Source organism: Paroedura picta, chromosome 4 (genome assembly GCF_049243985.1).
Source record: "Paroedura picta isolate Pp20150507F chromosome 4, Ppicta_v3.0, whole genome shotgun sequence".
In the NCBI taxonomy this organism is placed as follows: domain Eukaryota; kingdom Metazoa; phylum Chordata; class Lepidosauria; order Squamata; family Gekkonidae; genus Paroedura; species Paroedura picta.
In genome coordinates this window covers 69138689-69162390 of record NC_135372.1, presented here as the reverse complement: position 1 = coordinate 69162390, position 23702 = coordinate 69138689, and the positions used below count along the sequence as shown (strand labels likewise).

Below are 23702 nucleotides of genomic sequence, written 5' to 3'. Positions count from 1 at the left end.
CGAGTGCTTCAGGATGCCTGACGATGGCAATTGTGGCAGGCCGCAATTGCGCAGTCGCCACACTTACCCGGCGCTCCGTCCTTTCCCTCAGGTACAAAGCAGAAGAAGAGGCAGGGTCCGTCCATGTGACTCCTTGTAAAGGATCCTGGCCTCAGCCCCTCCCTTTACTGCCGTTGCACTGGTGCCAGCCTCTAGGGATGCTGGGACTTGTAGTCCCAGCTTCCCATGCAGCGTCCTTCACGGTGCTCCGGACCCGTGGCAGCAAAGGTTCCCTCGCTAATGCTCAGGTGTGGTTCTATGGAATATGGCCAATAGTGATATTAAACTATTAGAGTTTGTTATTCTCTTGATATGATGTGAGAATTACATTGTTATGAAATTCTTTGCATTTGAAAAAGTTGTGGGGAAAAACGTTTATCATGATACGTGTTCCAGCTCTGCAGAATGAACCATTTTAAGAAGCATAGCAATTATGCCAGTCACATTAAAAAAAAAACACTATTGGATCTATATCACTGAAATTCGACATTTTAAAAAATGTATGTATGTATGTATGTATGTATGTATGTATGTATGTATGTATGTATGTATCTATGTATCTATGTATTGATCTATGTATGTATTGATCTATCCATTTATTTATTTGGTGGTTTATATATAAAACATACAAAATATAGATACAATTTATCAATAATTTAACAGAATAATATGTTGGCAATATGAAAGCTGCTGAATGCCACACTTTTCTGTACCACTTGGCAATGTGAGAAGCCCCAGACAACATGGAGAGGCCTGCAGTACATACCATGTACTATATTCATTTCCAGAAGGTTGATGTTATGGAAAGGATTTACAACATGGGCTCCTAGCAGACATTCCAGGTCTTCTACCATTTCCCATATGAATACAGTTAATTTTATACTAGAAGAATAAATTATATAATGTATATGAAGGTTAAATTGAGGGAGAACTTGAAGTAAAAATTTAGCTGGTAGCAATGTCCTCAACCATTTTTCCAGCTGCCACATTCAGAGGAATGAATCCATGACTGTCAGGTTCATACAAGACTATTTGCTAAACATGTATCTGGCTGCAAAGAGTTAAGAAGTCTCACATGCAGAAATAAAGTTCTGTGCCGTAAAACAGCAATGTTATTTTTATAACTAATAACATATTGCGCAGCACACATTTTTGCTGTTGGAAATTATTACATAAATAAAGTATTTCAGGCATAGAAGGCACAAGAAACCAGTGTTTTCCAGTGTTTACTGTGTTGGCAGTAATATAGGAAACCTCAGGGGGGGGGTGAAGATTAATAGATTCTTTGTTCAGACTGGCTGTTTACTTCATTGCACTGAGAAGCAACATTAAATAGTAGTAGAATTTTTTGAACCTCCACCCATGCACAAAAGATGGGAAGTATTTAAGGTGAGTCAATTTATCAGAAATTCACCCAGCATTTCTGCAGCTAGTGATAGCATCTTCTCACCAACATCCAGCCTTCAACAGGTTGTTTATGACAGCTGAATTCAATCAGCTTATCAGTTCTGCTTTCCACTACTATACAGGAAGATTTGAGAAAGAAACCCCAGAACATGCCAAAGGTTTTACTACAATTTTCAAGGAAGACTAAGTGTGGTGGTCACATTTCCAATATGCTATGTATGCAAACATCTAGCAGTTTAAAATATATTACCAACAATACCATTAGTTCATGTTAAAAAATATACCTTGAATAGCCCTGCCAGAGAAATACTGCAGTAAGCAATAAGGAGGAATTAGACCCACAACCAAACAACCAGTGATCACAGCCAAATCCTTCGTGCAGAAGATATCCCAGAGGAAAAGTTGGTAGCCTCCCCTAATCACCTGATAATTCACTACTCTAAAATTGAAAGCAGAGGAAGCTTATGAATTTCTTCACAGAGTATCCAGATGGTGGCTTGCCACCTGCTGGGGATGAATGTTGGACAGGCCTTTGACATGCTTCCTTGTATTCTGTATTTAATGAAGACTGTGGTGAATGTATACATTAACTACAGGATACAAGGAAGCATGTCAAAGGCCTGTCCAACATTCATCCCCAGCAGGTGGCAAGCCACCACTGTGGTGAATGTATAGACAGAAATTCGCAAGAGTCTTGCTTTAACCTATATGACTTTTCAATCTTAAGGAGAGGCTGGGTTTTGCCAGAATGGAACTGTGAGGTCAGAGAGTCTTTCCAGGATCAGAAAAGCAACTATCCCTGGAGTATTAGAGTATAAATGACACAATTTATGGTCTTTTGGATGGCTGTCCAAGGCGAAAGTATCCATTTCAGGGCTTTCACCATCCCTAGCATTTGCTTTCCACGGAGACAGAGGTCCTTGCTAGGAGATGCTGGAGTTGAGTTGACAATGGTATCATAAATGTAAATGGTGATGTGGTGAGCAGGGGAACTAAAATGACATCCTGATCAGTCTCTGAACCCTTAGAAGGAGATATGAAGAGAACGTTTCATGCAAAGATGGGTATGATAAGGGACCAAAATGGTAGGGACCTCACAGAAGCAGAAGAGATTAAGCAAAGGTGGCAAAATTATACAGAAGAACTATACAAGAGCGAGCTTAACATCCCTGATGACCACAGTGGGGTAGTTACTGACCTGGAGCCAGACATCCTGGAATGTGAAGTCAAATGGGCCTTAGGAAGTCTGAGCAACAATAAAGCTAGTGGTGGTGACAGCATTCCAGTTGAACTATTCAAAATCTTAAAGGACGATGCAGTAAAAGTGCTACACTCAATATGCCAGCAAATTTGGAAAACTCAGCAATGGCCACAGGATTGGAAAAGGTCAGTTTACATTCCAATCCCAAAGAAGGGCAATGCCAAAGAATGTTCAAACTACCGCACCATTGCACTCATTTCTCATGCTAGCAAAGTTATGCTCAAAATCCTACAAGCTAGGCTCCAGCAATATGTGGACCGAGAACTTCCAGAAGTACAGGCAGGATTTCGAAGAGGTAGAGGAACTAGAGATCAAATTGCCAACATACGCTGGATCATGGAAAAAGCTAGGGAGTTCCAGAAGAACATCTACTTCTGCTTCATTGACTATGCTAAAGCCTTTGATTGTGTGGAGCACAACAAATTGTGGCAAGTTCTTAAAGAGATGGGAATACCAGAGCATCTTATTTGTCTCTTGAGAAATTTATATGCAGGTCAAGAAGCAACAGTGAGAACTGAATATGGAATCACGGATTGGTTCAAAATTGAGAAAGGAGTTCGGCAAGGCTGTATACTGTCGCCTTACCTATTTAACTTGTATGCGGAGCACATCATGAGAAAGGCGGGATTAGAGGAGTCACAAATTGGGATCAAGATTGCAGGGAGAAATATCAACAACCTCAGATATGCAGATGATACCACTCTCATGGCAGAAAGTGAAGAGGAACTAAAGAGCCTGTTGATGCGGGTGAAGGAGGAGAGTGCAAAAGTTGGCTTGAAACTCAACATCAAGAAAACAAAGATCATGGCAGCCGGCCCTCTCAATTCCTGGCAAATAGATGGGGAAGAAATGGAGATAGTGACAGATTTTATTTTCCTCGGCTCCAAGATCACTGCAGATGGGGACTGCAGCAAAGAAATTAAAAGACGCTTGCTCCTAGGGAGGAAAGCTATGGCAAATCTAGACAGCATCCTAAAAAGCAGAGACATCACCCTACCAACAAAAGTGCGTTTAGTCAAGGCTATGGTATTCCCAGTTGCAATGTATGGCTGCGAAAGTTGGACCATAAAGAAGGCCGAGCGTCAAAGAATTGAGGCTTTTGAACTCTGGTGCTGGAGAAGACTCTTGCGAGTCCCTTGGACTGCAAGGCGAACAAACCGGTCAGTCCTAGAGGAGATCAGCCCTGACTGCTCTTTAGAAGGCCAGATCCTGAAGATGAAACTCAAATACTTTGGCCACCTCATGAGAAGGAAGGACTCCCTGGAGAAGAGCCTAATGCTGGGAGTGATCGAGGGCAAAAGAAGAAGGGGACGACAGAGAATGAGGTGGATGGATGAAGTCACTGAAGCAGTAGGTGCAAACTTAAAAGGACTCCAGGGAATGGTAGAGGACAGGAAGGCCTGGAGGATCATTGTCCATGGGGTCGCGATGGGTCGGACACGACTTCGCACATAACAACAACAAAATATAAATAAATCAGGTGACAGGCCCAAAGCATTCTTTGCACGATGCTGCAGAGCCTTCTTCTTCATGCTCATGATATGGAGACTAGAATGGAGCCAGTGTGATATGAATACCCCGAAATGCCCATGTATTCAAATAATGCCCTCTTAAAATTTGAGGATGTTGTCCTATCCATCTGCTTAAATAAATTTATGATATATAATAAAATAAGAATGCTGAGGGGGAACTGCTGGTTGCCAAGATAAGGGAGGTACCAATTCTGAGGGCAGCAGTTGTCCCAGAGGGATGTTATAGTAATCATCCAAGTCTAAAAAGAAACCAGCTAAGGAAGACATCTGTGGTGATGTGGTGAGCAGGGGAACTAGAATGACATCCTGATCAGTCTCTGAACCCTTAGAAGACTAGACACGGCCCAATTTGAAGCAGCCTTATCTTTTATGCTATTTTGCTATAAGTTCCAATTATGACCATACCTTAGCTGATGGTCCTGGAGGAGATGACTATGGGCACGTTTGGAAAAAATGAAGAAGCGTTTTGGAGCTACCAAAGCCTATGTGATAGTTGGAACTCTTGGAACTGAGAAAACCATTGGGGGGGGGGGGCTCCAGAACAGATTTCACCAGTTAGAGCCAGAAGAAGTAAAACCAAACTCAGAGTTGGAAGGAACCAAGGAAGACAAAGCCTTCTCATTGCAGCTTTTAGCCTAGAGGTGTATCTGAGCAGGCCTTTGGGGTTAAAAGGTAAAGGTATCCCCTGTGCAAGCACCGAGTCATGTCTGACCCTTGGGGTGACACCCTCTAGCGTTTTCATGGCAGACTCAATACGGGGTGGTTTGCCAGTGCCTTCCCCATAAGCACTGGTAAATCAAACAAGCTTTAGAGCATACTTGAAAGTCTCCTGTTCTTTTGGTGGCAAAAAAAAAACTTGAGGAAAGGAGGCACCTAGCCATGAAGCACATGGGGCTTGAAGCAAGAATTCCATGTATTTGCCAGTTCTGAAATGGGTGGGGAACCCCTCTTTGAATTTTTAAAGCTAGAAAATGTCTGCAACCAGCTTGTACAATGTAGGTCTGCATGAGAGGATGGAAGATGAACAAATATTTAAATAGTAAGGACATTCTCTAATTCAAACAAAGTATAGATGTTGCAATGGAATATCACCTGGATGCAAGAAGAATGATGTGCTAGCTATTTCCTTTCAGAAAATAGACCATAATGTAATGCAGCAAGATCCCTTTTGGGGGGGGGTGTAAAAGGGGTGTGCACCCATCTCTGACTGGTGGGTCAAAGGAATTTAATGAGCTTCGTTCTACTTTGGAAAGTGAGTTTAACTTAACCAACGTCCTCACATTTCATATTAGAAAATGTAAATAATACATAAAAATTTTGTTCTGCAAGCTCAGAAGGGTAACCCTTGTCTTTGTACTGCAGCAAAGATGTTCTCTTCCACCCCAATAACCAGCAAAAACATTTTTGCTAAGTAAGAACTTTAGTAGCTAATAGCTTTGGAACAGATGTATGTGATAAAACTGCTGGCTGCTACAGAACACAAATTACTCTGTCACAGAGAAATCATTCAGACCCAACAGCAGGTTCAGAAGGTAAATGTAAAGCAGTATGCTATGTACTCAGCTATGCTCTGCAGTTTTGCACTAAGCAGAAGTTCTTTGTTAGACTCTTTTCCTAATTGTTCTGTTTGTAGGACTATTTTCTGTAGTTCCGAAACCTGGAAAATAAGCACACAGAATAGATTCCAACAGTTTAATGGACATGTCTAAAGACATATTGTACTTTATCCCTAGCCAATCCTAGAAACTCATGACTATCCAAACAGAGAATCACAGTGCATTCAATAGGGACAAATGCTTGCAGGTCTGCAACAGTAAGTCCAGATATATTTTATACATTTGCATGTTTTGCCTTTTCAAACACAGGTTATACGTTTTTTCCATTTTTAAGGATAGTATTAAGTGAAGGTTGAAAAATACACTACATTAAGGTCATTATCTTCCTCAAGCATATTCTTCTACACTGCCCTACATAATGCTGCAGTATCATTAACAGCAGCAATTTCCCAAATGCCCAGGATGACTACATAAAACAGAATGGCTGATAATATAGCCAGTGGGGCCAAGCCATATGCATACAAAAAGCATTCTACTTCCTGTAATGACTTCAGTCCAATTAGCAATACAGATTTTGTAATAATTGCCTTCAAATTTAGTATACACAGTACACCACTATCAAATGGAAGAGCCATGCATTTTTTAGATCAGATGAGAAAGAAATAGTATATAAACCGATCCACAGACTGGTTTCTTGTTAAAATGGAAACTTTTTTCTTCTTTAATAAGCAAAAAAAAAAAGCAACTTGGGAAGAAAAGCATTCACTTTAGACAGTAAAACACTGCATCACTCAAACTGAAGTGTTTGTGATTCTGACTACTATAACAAAAGGATAATATGCTACAATCTATGACAGCACTTGATTGTTTCCTTACAGAAGATTAGCATGCTCAAAGGCAAAATATATTAGCAAAGATTAACAACAGAATATTGCAAATTTCCTGAAGCACATACTAAATATTGATTTTCACATCATTGTTTTACTTAGCACATGTTATTTTCAGATTTTGACATGTGGTGTATTCCAACCAAAAATAAGATTTACACCCAAATTCTTAAGTCCCTTCCCCCAACCAAAAAGGTTTACTCAACCATGCCTGAAGTCTCCTGAGAAACATTTAACCATTTTGTGTATAAAGACTCTAGTTCATAAATCTGCAATATGATTGAAGTATTATAAAAAATGAAAAATAGTATTATGAAAAATGAAAACAAAACATTCTAAAAGAAAATTCAAAATGCTGTGGGATTGGTATGGTATCGTACCCTTCTAATCTCATTGACTTCAATATACTCAGAAATTTATAACTCTACTTAGGATGGCACAGTCAATACAAGTCTAATTTTTGTGTAAACATTAAACAGCAATTATTAAACATTTATTTTAAAATAAACTTTTCCTAAATCAATAAACAATTTTTTCTCAGCAAACATAACTACATGCGATTGTAAATTTGCATACCTGCATAAAGTAATGTCAATGTGACTTACCTCTGTAACTATGGGGGAAGGAACAAAAACATACTGATTCACCAAAAATTTTCAAAAACTGAAAAACACCACATATCAGTTCCATTACTAAATAGTAAACATATTATAGAGCCCTGTTTGTTTTAAAGTTAAAATACTAATTAATTTATTTATATGAATCTGACTTCAATTTTTTTTCTAAAAAAAGTGATATCTAATTGCAATTACTTTTAGCATGAGCAAAATACACTAATATTGAACAGAAAGAGAGCTTCAGAGAGGCTGTGGCATTTCTCTAGTTGTTTATTTATAACAGCAATAAAAACCCTACCATTTTTTGCAGAGCACAGTTCTTCCTCAGCCATATTCCTGCTTCCTGATCACAGTAGCAAGTTATAACTACAAGAAGCTTTTCAGGAAGAATGTTTTGTACAGTGAGCTTATGTTCACCAAATACTATTTAAACAGGTTTAAAAATAAAGCTGAATGAATGGCATAAGCTTATCCAGTCAGAACGGAACTAGCCATGGAGGCAGGATTTTCTGCTAATAGAAAAATGATATTGCCCAGTGCCTACAAACTCCTGAAACAGCTGGTGCTATAAATGTCACTGAAATATGAATCACTCCTGTGAAGAGACCACATCTTTCAAAAAGAAGTAGGCACACATACAAAATAGTATGTTTGGCAACAACTGCCCTGAGCCAACTGTGGGATGGGTGGCCTATAAATCACATTTATCAATTAAATAAATAAATAAACAGTGACTAGTAAATTATCTCCAGTGAAATTTAAATGGCTACAAATACTCTTGCAGTCCACCAGATGATTGTTTGTGTATTTTCCCAGTATGCTGAAGAGAACATGATTTGCATATATAGACAATTTGATGAATTGTATTCATTGTATTAATGAATTGTATTCACACGTAACATTTTATACACTCTGCTTTGAGTGGTCTTTTCCAATTATTTATTTTAATGTGGTAGGAACTGTAGTCCTATTTTACTTTTAAGTGGCATAGCCATGTTTCCATCAATGGCATAGCAGTTGTAGAGAATTTTTTAATGATATAATAACTGTGATGGATTTTTGCTACTATTACATTTGAGGAAAGGAACAGTCAACAGTAGAATCTCTTTGAAAGTGCTTCCCATAAACTGGGCTGCATCACTTGCTTTCTACATCACTGGTGGCCAATCTGTTTAGCAAGTACGTTATAAGGCAGTAGTGACCATCAAGTGCATTCTAAATTATCTCATACAGTTAAGCCTCTAATCCGCTTAACAGAAAACTAGTAGAAAACAGTGCAGCACAGGAGATGGCACCCCCAACACTATGATACTACAAACTGGAATGCCACTAACCAATTATGCATGGAGAAGAAGCCCTGCATTACTGGCTGGCTGGTAACAGAGCAAATTTCTGTTTCTGCATGATGTCAACATATCATTGATGTTTTCCCCTCCCATCCCTGTCTCGGATTAGGGTCTCTGGTGCCCAGCGTTAAGAGAACACAGATAGTTTCTGCCTTTCCTTTTTTGCCATGGGTACCATCAGCAGCCATGCTGAGGCAGGACCGTGCACACAGGGAAGAGTCAGGCCTTCCAGACCTGGTTCTTCCCTCACTTACGGTGTCACCCCCAAAATAGAAAACACCCCATATGGCTCCACAGTCTTTTGCAGCAGCATAGAGCAGAACAGGGCATTTTATTCACTTCCACGAAGGTGGAAATGTATCATGTCACAATCCCACCTTCATGAAAGTAAAAAAACCCTCCTGCTAGAACCAATCTGCCCTAGCTTCATGTATGCATGCCAAATTAGGGGGTGGACCATGTCCATCAGGGGAAATCTTCCCCTGTTCATACATGGGAAGTGATGGGGCATGCTGCCCTGCCACAAGAAACCAGAGGTGACCTGGCTGCCACACTTGCCATACAGTATGGTACCCTCTAAAATAGCTTTCAGTCTACCTCTGTTTCCTCTTCAGCCACTGTCCACTTACTGTGGATACTTACTGTCCACTTACCCTGATACTATGACTTTCAGATGGATGACAAATTGTCCCCTCCCCACCTCCGCTTCACTGACCTTTCCAAGCTTTTGACATAACTGCATATGTTTCTGCATTTTATTTTCTTCATTTTGTTGCTCTAACAACTTGCGAAATTGAGCATTATAATTGCCTCTGTACAGCAAAAAAAAAAAAGGAAATTGGTATCCAGTGACTCATCACAAACCACAAGAAGTCTGCAGAAAAAGAAGTTTAGAACTTGATGCTGTTCTAAGCAGGATGGGATTATGCATGATTTCAAGTGGATAGGGGAGTTCATGCTGACTGAGATGCCTAATAGAATCTACATCTTAATGCCTCAATTGGAGATAGATGGTAATAAATATACTGTCCACACGATGGATTCTCCTTATCAGAGAGCAATCACCGTAGGCAATGCAGTGAATACTTGAATCAACCAACCTATGATAACACAGGCACACACCCACACAGGATAACATGAACTATCCAAACACTGCTGAAACCATTGCACGTATTGCACACAATAGTGACCTTGTTCCAAAACAAGAGTAGCAACAGATATTTCCAGATTGCAGTATGTGCAGCCTAGTAACAGTTCAGGCCTGACTAGGTTGTATGTATGGGCAGGAACAAATAAGATCTGCTGACTGCATAAAAAACAAAAAGGGGAGAGGTGGCAGTTGTCCTTATACAGTATGCTGCACAAATGATTGCCTCACATGGCCATGGAAAAGGAGATATTTAACATGCATTTCATTTGACCAGTGTTACCTCCCCCACTATTTCTTCAACTAACTCAGAGTTGTCTACATGGACCATCCATTATATTTACAACAACTCTCTATGTTTGACTGACAGAAAGTAACTGTGACTAAATGAGGATTTGAACTTGAGACTCACAAGTCCTAGCCAAGACTCTATTTGTGGGAGAATTATCATACAAACTATCTACACATGATACTGTTGAGTGCTAAGTGCTTATATCTGATTTAAGATACATTTGTTTAAATGAAGTCTTGTTGATTAAAAGTTTGTTGTTTAAAATGCTTTTATGTCCATTTAAAACAAAGTTAATATACTACTGATCCTGTCATTTCTGTCAGCATCAAACATTTTATATTACTACTGCAGGAATGTTACATGGCAGTACAACTTAACAACTTGTGATCTAACTACCAGATATTAAATTGGAGGGGGGAGAGATTTTTTCTTTTTTCCCAATTTTCCTGAATTTTAATTTACCCCCAGTATTTATTATTTGTATTGCAACCAGAAAGACATTACAATACAACTTGAAAATTATCCATACTACAATAGATTAATTTAACATTTTCATATCTAATTATGTTATTTATTAAAATATATATTGCCTGCTTTTCTGTGTATAAGAGGTTGCAAAAATAATCCAACACTCCATCTCCACAAAATAATAAAAATTAACCTTAATCATACATACAAAAATACAGCAATCAACAATTTTAAAAATTGAACAGAACATATAGAAGAATGAACTGCAAACACCTGAAAATAACAGTTCTTACCCTGTCATACCATGTCTCTGCTTCATAATGGCAATACAGAAAGTCAAAAACATCCTTCAGTAATTTTCTTCAGTTCTATAGAAAACATAACTGACAGCCTTCTGCACTTAGGGATGTGAATCTTTCATTGAGTAATTGAAAACTCTTTCAGCATATCACAACACTTCACCATTCAGATCTATTTTAATACTTACCTGTCTCCCACATATATGTTCCACAAAACTGAGAGAAGGCAGAAAGCAAAGAGAAATTCAAGAGGCTTATTTTTTTTATAAGATTTTTATTTTTGTTTTCCAAGATTAAAGATAATGAAATGCAGGCAATCTACATTGTTAATACAGAAAAAGAAAGGTTATGCTCTTCATTTGATACATTTAGTCCCCCGTTTCAATCCCCTTTTGTAATATTTAAAGATAATACAATGCAAATAATCTACATTATTGATACAGAAAGAAAAAGATTATGCTCTTCGTTTGATATACTTGATACCCCGTTTCAATCCCCTTTTAACTTATTTTCTTAGATAGATCAGATAAGGGCCCCATTGTTCTTGAAAGGCCTCTTCTCTTCATTTAAGATTATAAGACTCCACATGGCTACAATATTATGGACTTTTACCCAAGGCTTATAAACTTTTTCACGTTTCCACCACATTTTAAAAGAGAAGTCTACTTTGTTACCATCGTTTCAACATTTGTTTGCATAGTTTTTAACAATTTTAACAATCATAAACAATTTATACTTAACATGGTCTTAGAGCCATCCTCATTTCCACTAGGGAAAAGAAAAAAGAAAAAAGAAAAAAAAAGCCTACTTAGTTGTACGGAAAAAGAATATATATATATATATATATATATATATATATATATATATATATATATGTATGTATGTATGTATGTATGTATGTATGTATGTATGTATGTATGTATGTATGTATGTATGTATGTATGTATGTATATATATATATATATATATATATATATATATATATATATATATATATATATATATATATGTATAGGTTGTTAAGGTTGTAAGCTATATAAGTGTACATTATTAATACAAAAAATGATAAAATAGAGTCTTCATTAGTTTGTAAAATAAGGTCTTCGTTAGTTACATTTACACCTCCTCAGTTAGGTGCCTCCTGTTAGTTATGCTTTAAGTTTAAGCTGAGAGTCACTACAGAGATATGTTAATTCAAATTCAGCTTGTCTATATGGCTACGGAAAAAATCAGAAGGAGGAAAAGAATTTCAACCACTATGTTTCATTTCCGTTCCCCAAGCTTCTTAAGGGGGTCTCATATTGAGGCCTGCCGCTTCCTGTTGTTCCCGCTGAGCCCTGTTCTGTCCAGTTGGCCTTTGGCTTAGAGAGTGCAGTTGTAGTCTTTCCCTCGGAGTATACATCGGTGAGTCTTGAAACAGTTGTACCTCTTGGGCTCCAATATCAGTACAGTTTTTTTTCCAAGAAGCTCCTTTCAATCGATTCACAGCAGATCCATATATCTTTTGATTGGTTCTTGTATACTGTTGCTTTGGAGTGGCTGTATGTCTTCTTAGGTAGAGAGTCCTTATCTAGGCTGCAAAGCTCCGACATCCCATTTTCCATCTCCAAAGTTTCAAGTTTCTCTTCTGCTGGTAATTTTCCACCTTGTTTAGAGCTATCATCAGCCACTGTTATTGATTCATCATTCCTGTTAGAGACTTCTTCCTTGCCGCCCTTGAACTCCTTGAGCATATCTTTAAGCAAGCCATCTGTATATGCTTTCAAATCTTGGGTCTGTTTCTCTAATAAATAAGCAAATTTCTTTAACATGGACATGTTGTAGGCAATTTTGCAAATAAACAATAGAGGTCCTACGGAGTCCTAACGAAGAGCAACAGTCTGTTTTGATATTAAAGCAATGTCTCGTACTGGAACAGAATACTCGCGAGATCTTCTCACCCACGGCTCTTATCTCTTATTTCCGAAAACCAAAACAAATGCCGTAAGAGCTATTACTAATTAGTTTGAGTTATTTTAAGTCATTCTTCTACTTAGAAAAGAGAATTGACCTGCCTCATATCAAGGTGGCTTCAAGCAGAGCCAGAGACAGGGGAGAAGAAAAAACGGGAAAGTACTTGTGTCTTTATGCGTTGATTGATGTCTTAATATCTTGGAGTTTAGCAGATGTCCTCCCCTCAGTTCATAGTTGCAATAAATCGTAGTAGAGGATCAAAGTAGATTCGCTTATCTTCCTGTCACTCTAGCTTGCTTAAATTAAAGAAAGCAGCTTTCCACGCCGGGAGTTTGTTCCAGAGGAGAAGGTGCCAGGGGAAACCCCACTCACTGTTTATAGGCTCGATCTGATGTCTACCAGATGTTTTCACTCCGAAGTTGTAATGAATTGAAAGTCTTGCAGGGAAGTATCCAATTAGCTTTGCAGATTGAGATAAGAGTTTTGTAGATTGCAGAGTTGAAAGGAGAGAAAAGGATTTTAAAATGGCGGACGGCACTTACTGGACCCTGTGCACACTGAGCTTACGTTCCAGTGGGATATTAATTTCCCTGCGGAACAGAGAGGCCCCAGAGATTCACAAGGAATTCCTGAGAAGATTGTGGGTGGGTTAGCGTACCCAAAACCCGATTCTGTCAAACACACAAGCGATTGACCCTCAGTGGAACAGGAGCTCGAAGTATTCGAGCTATCCAAGTGCCATATCTCCGCCCCTTTCAAGGGGCTTATTTTAATAATCTTCTAACCATGTGATGAGATGGTTGTATACCACCCACATAATTCTGAAAGGTTAATTGGACAGCAACTTTTGTGCATAGAACATTGACTTTTGCATGACCTCTTTATCATTTGGCCACTACGGCTAGAAGTCAGTGTATGCCACGGCTACCTGGACACAGAGGATCATGTGAACCAGCCAAACTGTAAAGGGTCATCTGTAGTAATGGCATTGGCTGGGGAAAGAAATAATATGACAACGTACAATGACAGTCCTTTTTGTTACCATATGTAATCAGGTATATCTAAGGTAGGCACATTCAGAATAGGACAGGGCTATTTTTTATTTGGATGGATGTTGATATTCTATTTTTTTTCTCCAATGAGGTTCTAAAGCAGCTTAAAACACCACTCTGCCCTCCTCCCTTTGTCCACACAAAGGTAGATTCAGACCTCACAACAACCCTTTACCTTCACAAGAGAACCCTGTGACATTGGTTAAGAATGCTGCCCCAAGGTCACCAAGCAAATTATGCCAGAGTGGGGATTCAAGGGTCTCCCAGATCCTAATCCTACTTGAACCACTAAACCATGCTGTTCTCTTAATACTTTAGTGACAGGAGAAATTGCCATCTTTTCAAATCCACAAAATGTAATTAAAAACTTGTCCTTTATTAGATCTGATGACAAGCACTCTGTATGCTGCATGTTTTAATGAACTTTTATTTAGTCTTATGGTATTAATTATGGAATTTTGGTTGCAGCAAGCACTGCATGGTACATGATACAACTAAATCAGGTGAACAGACTAGTGAGCAGACAAAGCTAATATTGTTGTCCAGCCTATGGCAAATTAAGGATGCAAAATATACCGCCATTCACCGAAGCAAGCTGAATAACGTAGTCTCTGTGTTTTATAAAGTTGATACTTGCCTGGTACCTGATACCTGCATTGCTTCAATATTTACTATGTAAATGTTGAGTAATATAACAAGTTTTCTCTTTCTCACTTTCTTTTATGTCCACACGACTAATGACTGCTATCATTATGCAATTTATTTTAAAAGTGATAATATTCTATTACTTATCTCTTAACACCACCATCATCATTAGTTGTTACAACCTTAACTATTGCATGGAAAGTAGTCTCATTATAAGTTTTAGCCTGCACTTAAACTAGAATGTCTGGTTTCTCCATTTATTTGTTAAATATGAACTAAATGAACTGAATAAAACAGAGCGCTAACTGGCTACAGTTTGCTATATGCCCCTAATTCTTCTTTTCTTCCAAATCTGCTCTTACAAACCCTGGATTTCTATCAAATTCTGCTGGTCAGGGGCTGCAGTCCAGGAGGGTTTTGCCTTCCAGCTTCCCTGTAAACAATGCCTCAATGAGGGAGGTAGGGATTCCTTCACCCAGGTTCCTTCTCCTCGTGGTCTCTGCTGGATGCTGGCATGGAGGGTGGGACTTGGCCTCCTTTCATCTTGGTAGATGTTAGAAAGGAGTACCTAGGGTGGGCTTACATGGGCTCCCACTGGAAAAACCCAAGTCCCTATAATGACTAGCAACTGGTTTGCTGTTCCTGGCCATCCTGTTCAGATGCCCTTCCACCAACCTTCAGTAGGTGGAAGGTTGGAAACTTCACTGGGCATCCTGGGTTTGGTCCTGGTGTTGCAAATGTTGCTGTGCTCCCTCAGACACAGCTGACCCTGAGCGTAATTTTCTATGCATCGCCCTTCTGCAGGTTTGGCATGGCGTCTGCAGCCATGCTGCCCCAGGCTCACCCAGCATGCTCAGCTGGGGTCAACTGGACTGTTCCTCCTCCCCACAGACAAGCCAAAATGATTCCCTGTCCCACTCTTTCACTCATCTCATGGGACTCTTTGCTGTTATCTGGCGAGGGTGTAAACCACCCTTGGCAAATCTGGGCCTGCCACTGGGTCCAGACAGCTAGGGTCCCTTTCCATATTCCCCAGGCTGTTTCTGGCAGCTTGGCCTACCCTCTGCTCCAGGGAATTTCCAGAAGTCACCCTTCCTTTTCCTTTTCCTAGTTTCCTCTCACCACCCATCTGTCCCCTCCTGGTAACACATCACCTTCCATCCCTGCTCATTCTCTGGCAGCTAAGGACAAGCTAAGTTGTCCTGCCACCTAGGCAGGGCCAGGCAACAGTGGAGGCTGCCTGGCACCACCACAAGAGGTTTGTCATGGAGGTACATGCATTCACCTATATTGAATTGTATGCAAAATACACAGCATAAAATGTACACGCAGGTAAGGTTGTATTTCAGCATCTATCCAAACCAGTATTCCTCTGTATTCTTCTACATATAGATTTTCAAAACAGTGTAGATTAGTGGTCCCCAACCACCGGGCCGTGACCCGGTGCCAGGCCGCAGCTCCCTCTCCCCGCCCCCCCCCCGCAGTAAAAAACTTCCCAGGCTGCAAGCTTGCAGCCTGGCAAGCTTCTTACTGTGGGGGGGGAGAGGGAAGCAGGGCCGTGCACTCGCATTGCGCATGCGTGGCTGGGCCACGCATGCACATATGTGCTATGCGCTGCTGGAATCACGCGTGCACTGCTGAAATCGTGCATGCACAGTATGCACAATTTCGGCCGCGCATGGTGCATGGGCATGCATGGCCGGGCATAAGCAGCCAGGCAATTGCCCTCCCTGCTGCCACCGGTCCCCAGCTTCAAAAAGGTGGGGGACCACTGGTGTAGATTATAATAAAACTTGTTTGTGGTCTTTTCAGAAAAAAAATCAGAATTCTATATTTACGGAATACATTGTTATTTGATTACTATTTTAAAAGTTCATTAAAAAGAGCTGTAGAGTGTGTTGTAGAAAGAAAACTGCAGTGCCTAATTAGGTACTTTCAGTACTCACTTTATAATCCCATATGCCCTGTGGCTGGTTTGCGTTTTGAATCCTTAAACATGTCTTTTCAAAATAAGAGATCTAATATAAAATAATTAACACATTTGGTTGTTTGGGAATACATTATTAATGCCACACACACACATTTTAATCCAGTTACAGCATGGATCCTAAAATTCGTAAAAGAGCAAGAAACTGACAAACTGCTGAAATCTATAATGGAAAACTGTAGCCTCTAGAATGCACTTCAGGATTAGTTATATAACAGGATCTCTGTCTAGGCTGGAAAATGAAGGTCAGAGGAAGACTGGGCAAGCAACATATAACCGGCAAGGAGGCAAAAACAGAAGTTTGGGTTCTGAGCCGAGAAGGTGGGTGGGTACGTCAATGTGGACATATATGGTCATATTGCCAGATAAATGTTTAGCAAATTTTATATATATATAAAAAAACTAACTCTCATCCATTCAGGAAACCCTTCCAAGGCCATCAAGAAACCATAGGGTTTCATAAAACCCTGGTTGAGAAAGCCTGGCCCACCCAGGTGCTTTACCAGGCATTTGTGACACCAAATGCCTTTGTCTTATCAGCCTGTCATGCTCATGCCACTGCTCTTAAGAATCTGAGTACTGTCTGTACTATTGAGAGTCTTTCCTACACTTTAATTTTAAGCATGCTACTTTTCGTTGCTTTCAAATGGTACTATACAGTGCTTTCTGAAATTTGACCATGTAAGTGCTGAATACTAACCTTCCCCCAATTTTGGTCTCATTTGGGCAGAAAACTATGGAACTACTGAGGAAGGGGAGAGGCAGCTTCCCTCAAAATTTCAGGCACACTGAAATAGAATTATGAAAATAGCAAAAATTAAAGAAACAAAAAAACCCCTCTCTTTCACATGTCTAACAAAGACAAACAACATATTCATTCAGATGTCCATCCCATTGTCCTTACATAACATATATCTATAGTTTTTAAAAACTGACCAAGAGTTATTTCATCATAGCAACTGTCTCAGATTTTTATTGCTGAATGTTCTTTCTATATTCTTCTTAACTACTCTAATGATACTTTAAATGGACAAAATAGGCCCTCTTTTCACCTTGTCTTGCTTTGTTGAGATCCCACAGCCTAGTTTCTGTGCAAAATTAACTTTGGAAAATGACAGAAAATAAATGATGTATGAATGTCTGATGTAGAATGATTATAATTATCGTTTGTACCTTATTATTCGATAATAGAAGCCAGTCATGTTTAATTTTCCAGAATGATTACATTTCTAACACACATGAAAGAAATGTTAAATGAGCTGCATAGTTTTTCACATTTGTGCCCAACTATTTTTAAAGCAGTGCCTTTAGAAAAGATTCTGCTAGCCAGAAGAAGCAAAATATATCAGTTTTGGAGGAACCTTCTTTCATCCCATGAAATTTAGACTTCAATTTGCATCTAACAGTAGAATCAGGCAGTGACAGCACAACACATTTCCACATGTGGCATCTGCTGTGCGATAGGCTCCATTTGAATGCGACTTTTAGAGGCGCCTTCATATGACATCGAGGCTGAAGTGGCGGCGGCGTTATTTTTCGTTCAATTTGCCTCCCGTTTAGGCAAATTGGCAAAACATGATTCACCACCCCCTATCGCGATTCCAATTAGGGGCATCCAGGGGCATCCCCATATGGAGGGGGAAACACGAGGCAGACTTGCCAGCTTTGTCCTGCCCATGATCCCGCCTTCCCATCTCAATTTTTTTTAAAGGTGCGAATTGCGTAGCAACGCATTACTGCAGCTTCATGTTAGTGAGCCAGAGATGACAGCTTAGAGACTATGGCAACCAGCATTGACAGTTTAGACTGTGGTGACCAGTGGTGGCATTTTAGACCAATTTCAAAGTCATGGTAGGTGATATACATGTTGGGGTGGGGTGGTGTGGTGTCAAAAGAGTTGAATACCTATGGTAAACCCAAATCAATAGGTCAATGATGTTCCGCTAACACGTTGCAACGAATAATTTCCCATTAGAAATTAGAAAAAAAAATCAGTAATTGGGGGGGGGATGTTTGGAGGCCCCCCTAACACCACAGAGAGTGGATTGGATGCCTCTTTTATGACTAACAGGCTTATGAAGAATGCGTTGCTCTCTCTTCAGCTTAAGCCGGGCCAAGTATGGGGGGGGGAGCCGCGACGCGGCATGAGGCAAACGCGGGGTTAGAGCTGTCGTGTGGAGGGCTGCAAATGCAAGTTTTACCATCCCGCGTTTTCAAGAGGGAGGAAACTCGCGTTTGGACCCCCTGTGCGGGAAAGAGCCCAGTTTCCTTTGTAACTAACATGAAATGGTTTTCCACATAGCCAAAAACCTATAGGCAGGAAGTGGATATCACACCATGGAAAGACTGGTACAGATTTACTGAATTCTGACAGTTCATAAAGCCTACCCAGCTAGCTGAAGTATCTGTTAATAGGTTTCCCCATAACTCTAGATTTACTCAGGGATTAACCATCCACATAGCTGAAGGCAAGATGCTCCCCTAGAATTAAAGAAATGGGATGGCTAGATACCAGGTTTCAAATATGCAAAGGCAAGCATATCTGTAGGACTACCCACTCCCATACTAACCTACCTAACCACTAAGATCACCTCTTGAGGGCTCTAGGTGCCCTCACCTTCTGAGAATAGGCAGATAGCAACTTAAGAAATGATTTTATCAGCCATGGCATTAAAACTCCGGTCCCAGGAATTATACTCCTGTCTTCTACCAGCAGGTGAAGATTATTTTTGCTTTGTCTAACCTTCCTTCCTTCCTTCCTTCCTTCCTTCCTTCCTTCCTTCCTTCCTTCCTTCCTTCCTTCCTTCCTTCCTTCCTTCCTTCCTTCCTTCCTTCCTTCCTTCCTTCCTTCCTTCCTTCCATGAGTTTTAATAGCTGTTTAAATAAAATTGCTTTTATAATGGTTTGTTTTAACTGCTAGTCACGGTGATCCTGATTGGGCATACAAATTTTGTAAATAAAATAAATCAAAAGATCCTCCCCCAGCTACTTGGCTTTGTCTGGTCCTTTCTGACACATCCAGTTTGGCAAAGTGGGGAAGAACGCTGCTCTGTATCTAAATAAATACCCTGCTATTTGCCTGGTTTACCCTCAGTCCTTCAGAAAAGTAAGAAAGTCATTAACTTTCTATGCCAAGTTGCATTTATTCTTCTCTCAGCTGCTTATCAGAACTGGGTCATTTGTGAGTCAAAAGGTGGTCTGCAGAATCTTGGTTTTTTCAGATTCTGCAAATAAGGGCAAGCCCCTTATTCTCTGGTTTTGGGGGCTCCAAATTGGATTCACCGCAACTGAGGACAAAGCCTTTCTTTAGATAACCAAAAATGGTCAATTCATAGCATGTAAGTATTACCTGGAATATTTGTTTGTCTGATTTATTTATTTATTTTGTATTTATATACCACCGCATTTAATAATATTTATACTATTATAGCCCATTGCACCTATTCCATAGCCACTGCTGTGGTTACTGATTGGTTTCTGGGTTCAATTCAAAATATTTGTTATTACCTATAAAGTTCTTCGTGGACTGAGGCATACCTTTCCTGATAACAGGGTTTTATTTACTATTGGTTTTTAACTTTTGTAATCCACTTTGAAGGCAGACTATATGTCACAAATTATCCTTTGTGCTTTTTAATATCTACATGAAACCACTAGGTGAGGTCATTTGGAGATCTGGGTTGGGTTATCATCAATATGCAGATAACACTTCCAGCTGGAGGAGCTTGTACATAGTTTTGGAGTGGATATGAGCAGATACACTGAAGCTTAGTTCCAACAAGTCAGAATACTATTGATAAGCAGAACATCTGACCCAGAGTATCTGACCCAGAAGATGACTTTTCCTTGAAGTAACAGGTCTGTTACTTGGGATGCTCTTGGAGCAATTGTTGCAGAGTGCTGCAACCAGAATATAGACTGGACTATGTAGAGACCATATCACTCTAGTTTTGGCTCATTTACACTGACTTTGAATGTACAATTCAACATGCTAGTACTGACGTTAAAAGTCCTATATGATTTGGAACCAACATACCTGGAGGATTGCTTCCTCCCTTATGAACCTACCATACCACCACAGTAATCTTTTAGGGGGATCTACTTTGGGTCCCATCACCTGCTGAAAGCCCAATTGTAGATATACACAACACAACTGTTGTTCTTAAAGGCCAGATAACAATAATACACATAGTTGTTGTTATCTCAAAACAAGTTTAGTTATGTTTCACATCCAAGAAAATAATTTTATACAAATGTTAACTCTCTCTCTCTCTCTCTCTCTCTCTCTCTCTCTCCCTCCCTCCCTCCCTCCCTCCCTCCCTCCCTCCCTCCTTGTATTTCATTCAGCTGTTGAAGAGACCTGTGCTGGTTTTAATGGCTTTTAAGATGATATTGTAATGTGTATGTTTTAATTTGTTAGTTCTTTTGGTGCTGCTATGAGGGCAGTGTTGTGATTGTTACCTGATATATTATCGAGATGTTCTTTGAAAATTGTGCAATGTTATAGATTGTTGTAAAGTCCTATGTAAATTTGTTCTACGTAAACTGCCCAGAGCCATAGGGAAGGCCGGTATAAAAATCCAAATAAATAAATAAATGTACTATTTTTTCAACATGTGTTTCAGAGACACATGGCTGGTTGCTACTGGAAAAAGAATGCTGCACTACTTGGGAATTTTGTTTAATCAAGTAGTAATAATATATAGGGTTCCTTACATAGTTACCATGCAATAACTACTCCTTTTCTCTTTTTTACTGGATTGAAGACAAAGCAGTTTGTTGGTGTCACCAAAACAACAGGTGGCAGGAAGGTGTAAAGAGGACGCCAGTATCATTCAAATCAGCTGCCAGACAGCTGATCTTGCTGCAGAGAGAAGCTATTTGGCAAGCTGGGGGGGGGGGGGTAAAGCCTGGCCTGCAAAGCCTGGGCTGTAGCAGGAGGGCAACATACAGGCTTAGGGTATGCTCAGCAGGCTGCGGCAAAGTCAGGACCCCAGGCACAAGTTGATGGGTCAACTCCATGCCCAACCCCTCGATCTCAGTCTGCAGCTGACTCCAACAGGGTCAGGGAGGCAGGCCACAGGGATGATGTCAGCTCCATGCTCCCCCCCCCCTGCCCCATTACAGGCTGCAGCCAGATTCAGTGTCAAAGGCAGACAGACTCACAATTGGGCTTCTGGAGGTTGAGGAAGCATGGTGAAGGGCTGACAAGACAGCTCTGTGTTCCATCCCAGCCTACAGTCAGCCCTATCAGGGTTTCACATCCAGATTCACAGTCACCTCTCCTGATCCCAACATGCAGCCAGCCCCGAGAGGGTACAGGGCTCTTCACAGTCTCAGAGGAGTCTTCTGGGGATCAGCTGTTTGTCAGGGTCTTTAATTTACTCCCCAGAAAACCCACCTGAAGCTGTGGAGAGCAAGTTTATATGTCTCCCCAGCAGGCCCATCTGAAGCTAAGGAGACTCTGCCAAACTTGTCCTCAGGATCAGTTCTTTGGTGGGGTCTTAAGGGAAACCTTATAACCTAGGAATGATGAAGTCTTTGAACTGACACCCTGGCCAATCAGGGCTTTTCTACAGCATTGGAAGCTCGAGGCTGCAAATTAGTTCAGGACAAGCAGAGAACTGCACCTTTACTCATGCCGATTTTTCAAATATCAAGAGTTATATCCACTCCAGGATATCGCAGAGGAAAGGTAGGGTCACTCCAGATCAATCATGCTTGTTGCAGATGAAGATTTTAAATCGCCCAAAATCAAAATGGAAAACACATTCAGTGTAGACGGCAGGGACTGAATCGACCTTTGACTGGAATAAAAGCTCCATGCATATTCAGCCCTGGAGTAGTGAGAAACGTTTAGCCTGCCCTCCCCAAAAGTATGAACTTTCCAAAGGGGACGCCCCAAGTTGTAGGAAAAAGAGAAAACTGTCATATTGGACTGGCTCTTAATACCAAAAATGAAGGATTGTATTCAAAGGTGGTAAGAAAAGAGATAGAACTGTCATCCTGACTAGTTCTTGGCACCAAGAATGTTCTTGGCACCAAGAATGGAAGGCTGTGTTCAACGACTGAAGTCTGTATTAGTCTTTGTCAAACATTCACTTTCTAGGGACAAAGAGAATACACAACAAAGGTTTATTAAACGTGCTATGTCAATATGAGAGCTCAGACAACTGAGAGCACGTGGAGAGAGCTACTGGGGAGAGTTGCTGCTACTGGGGAGAGTTGCTGCTGACCAGGTGAGGCTATTGTGCTGCCTGGGTGAGGTGATTGCTGGGTAATTGTTGGGAGGATTAAAAAGGGCTGCTCCTCGCCAGAGCCGAAGGGCGAGAGACAAAGGGCTCTTGGCCTGTGGCTCTTGGCCGAGCAATTAGAATCAGTAGATTATATTTCCCTAGTACTTGCACTGCCTAGACATTACAATGGACCTCCAGGACACTCATCCCATCATCTGCAGTGAGTGTGACATGATTGCCTTCCTCCCAGAAGACACGATGGACTACAGCTGCCCCAAGTGTAAGCTGGTAAGACTTTTGGAGGAAAAGATTAGGGGATTAGAAAACAGAATTATTACTCTGACCCAAAGTAAGAAAGGGGAGGAGTTCATAGACCAGAGCCCTGCAACTCGAAATAAAGACAATACAACTAGTCCTGAAGAGGATAAGGAGATTGACCACAATAGGGAGCCTCTGCTGACAGTTCGGAAAAAGACTCAACCCCGAAGAGCGAGACAGTTCTCGGGGACTTTGGAGCTCCAGAATAGATTTCAGGCCCTTGCAGAGGAGGTGCAAGAGTCAACAAGGGAAGAGGTCCCAAAACAAAGTCCAAGACAAAGGGAAGAGGCCACGGGGACAGAAGGAAATGGAGTTGAGAAGAAAAAAAAAAGGAGAGTACTGGTAATTGGAGACTCCCTGCTAAGAGGAATGGATCTCCATGTGGCTGGGCCCGACCCCCTAACCCGAGAGGTGTGTTGCTTGCCAGGGGCGAAAATTGAAGATGTTTCAGAACGGCTGCCCAAACTCCTCAAATCTACGGATCGTGATGGTCCATGTGGGAACGAATGACATGTCCCTGAATACCATCACTCCTATTAAAAAAGACTATCAAGATCTGGGGAGGAAGCTCAAGCAAATGGGGGCACAAGTGGTATTCTCTTCAATCTTGCCTGTCAAGGGAAGAGGAATGCGTCGGGAGAGGAAAATAATGGAGGTGAA

The 23702-nt window shown here is 40.6% G+C and overlaps 1 protein-coding gene across 6 annotated transcripts in view; it reads right to left on the bottom strand.

Annotated features, from left to right (window-relative positions):
* The window catches only part of SLC44A5 (solute carrier family 44 member 5), a 223836-nt gene that overhangs the window by 112669 nt on the left and 87465 nt on the right, over positions 1–23702 (bottom strand). Inside the window, exon 1 of one of the 6 annotated variants that reach the window (XM_077333308.1) lies at positions 7598–7725. The exons of 3 other annotated variants lie outside the window; for them this stretch is intronic. In XM_077333308.1, coding sequence (XP_077189423.1) covers positions 7598–7600 — 3 coding nt within the window. In that variant the 5' untranslated portion in view covers positions 7601–7725. Of the gene's footprint in view, positions 1–7597; positions 7726–23702 lie in introns of those variants that run through there. 2 more of the 6 variants (XM_077333306.1, XM_077333304.1) reach the window with 2 other exon arrangements.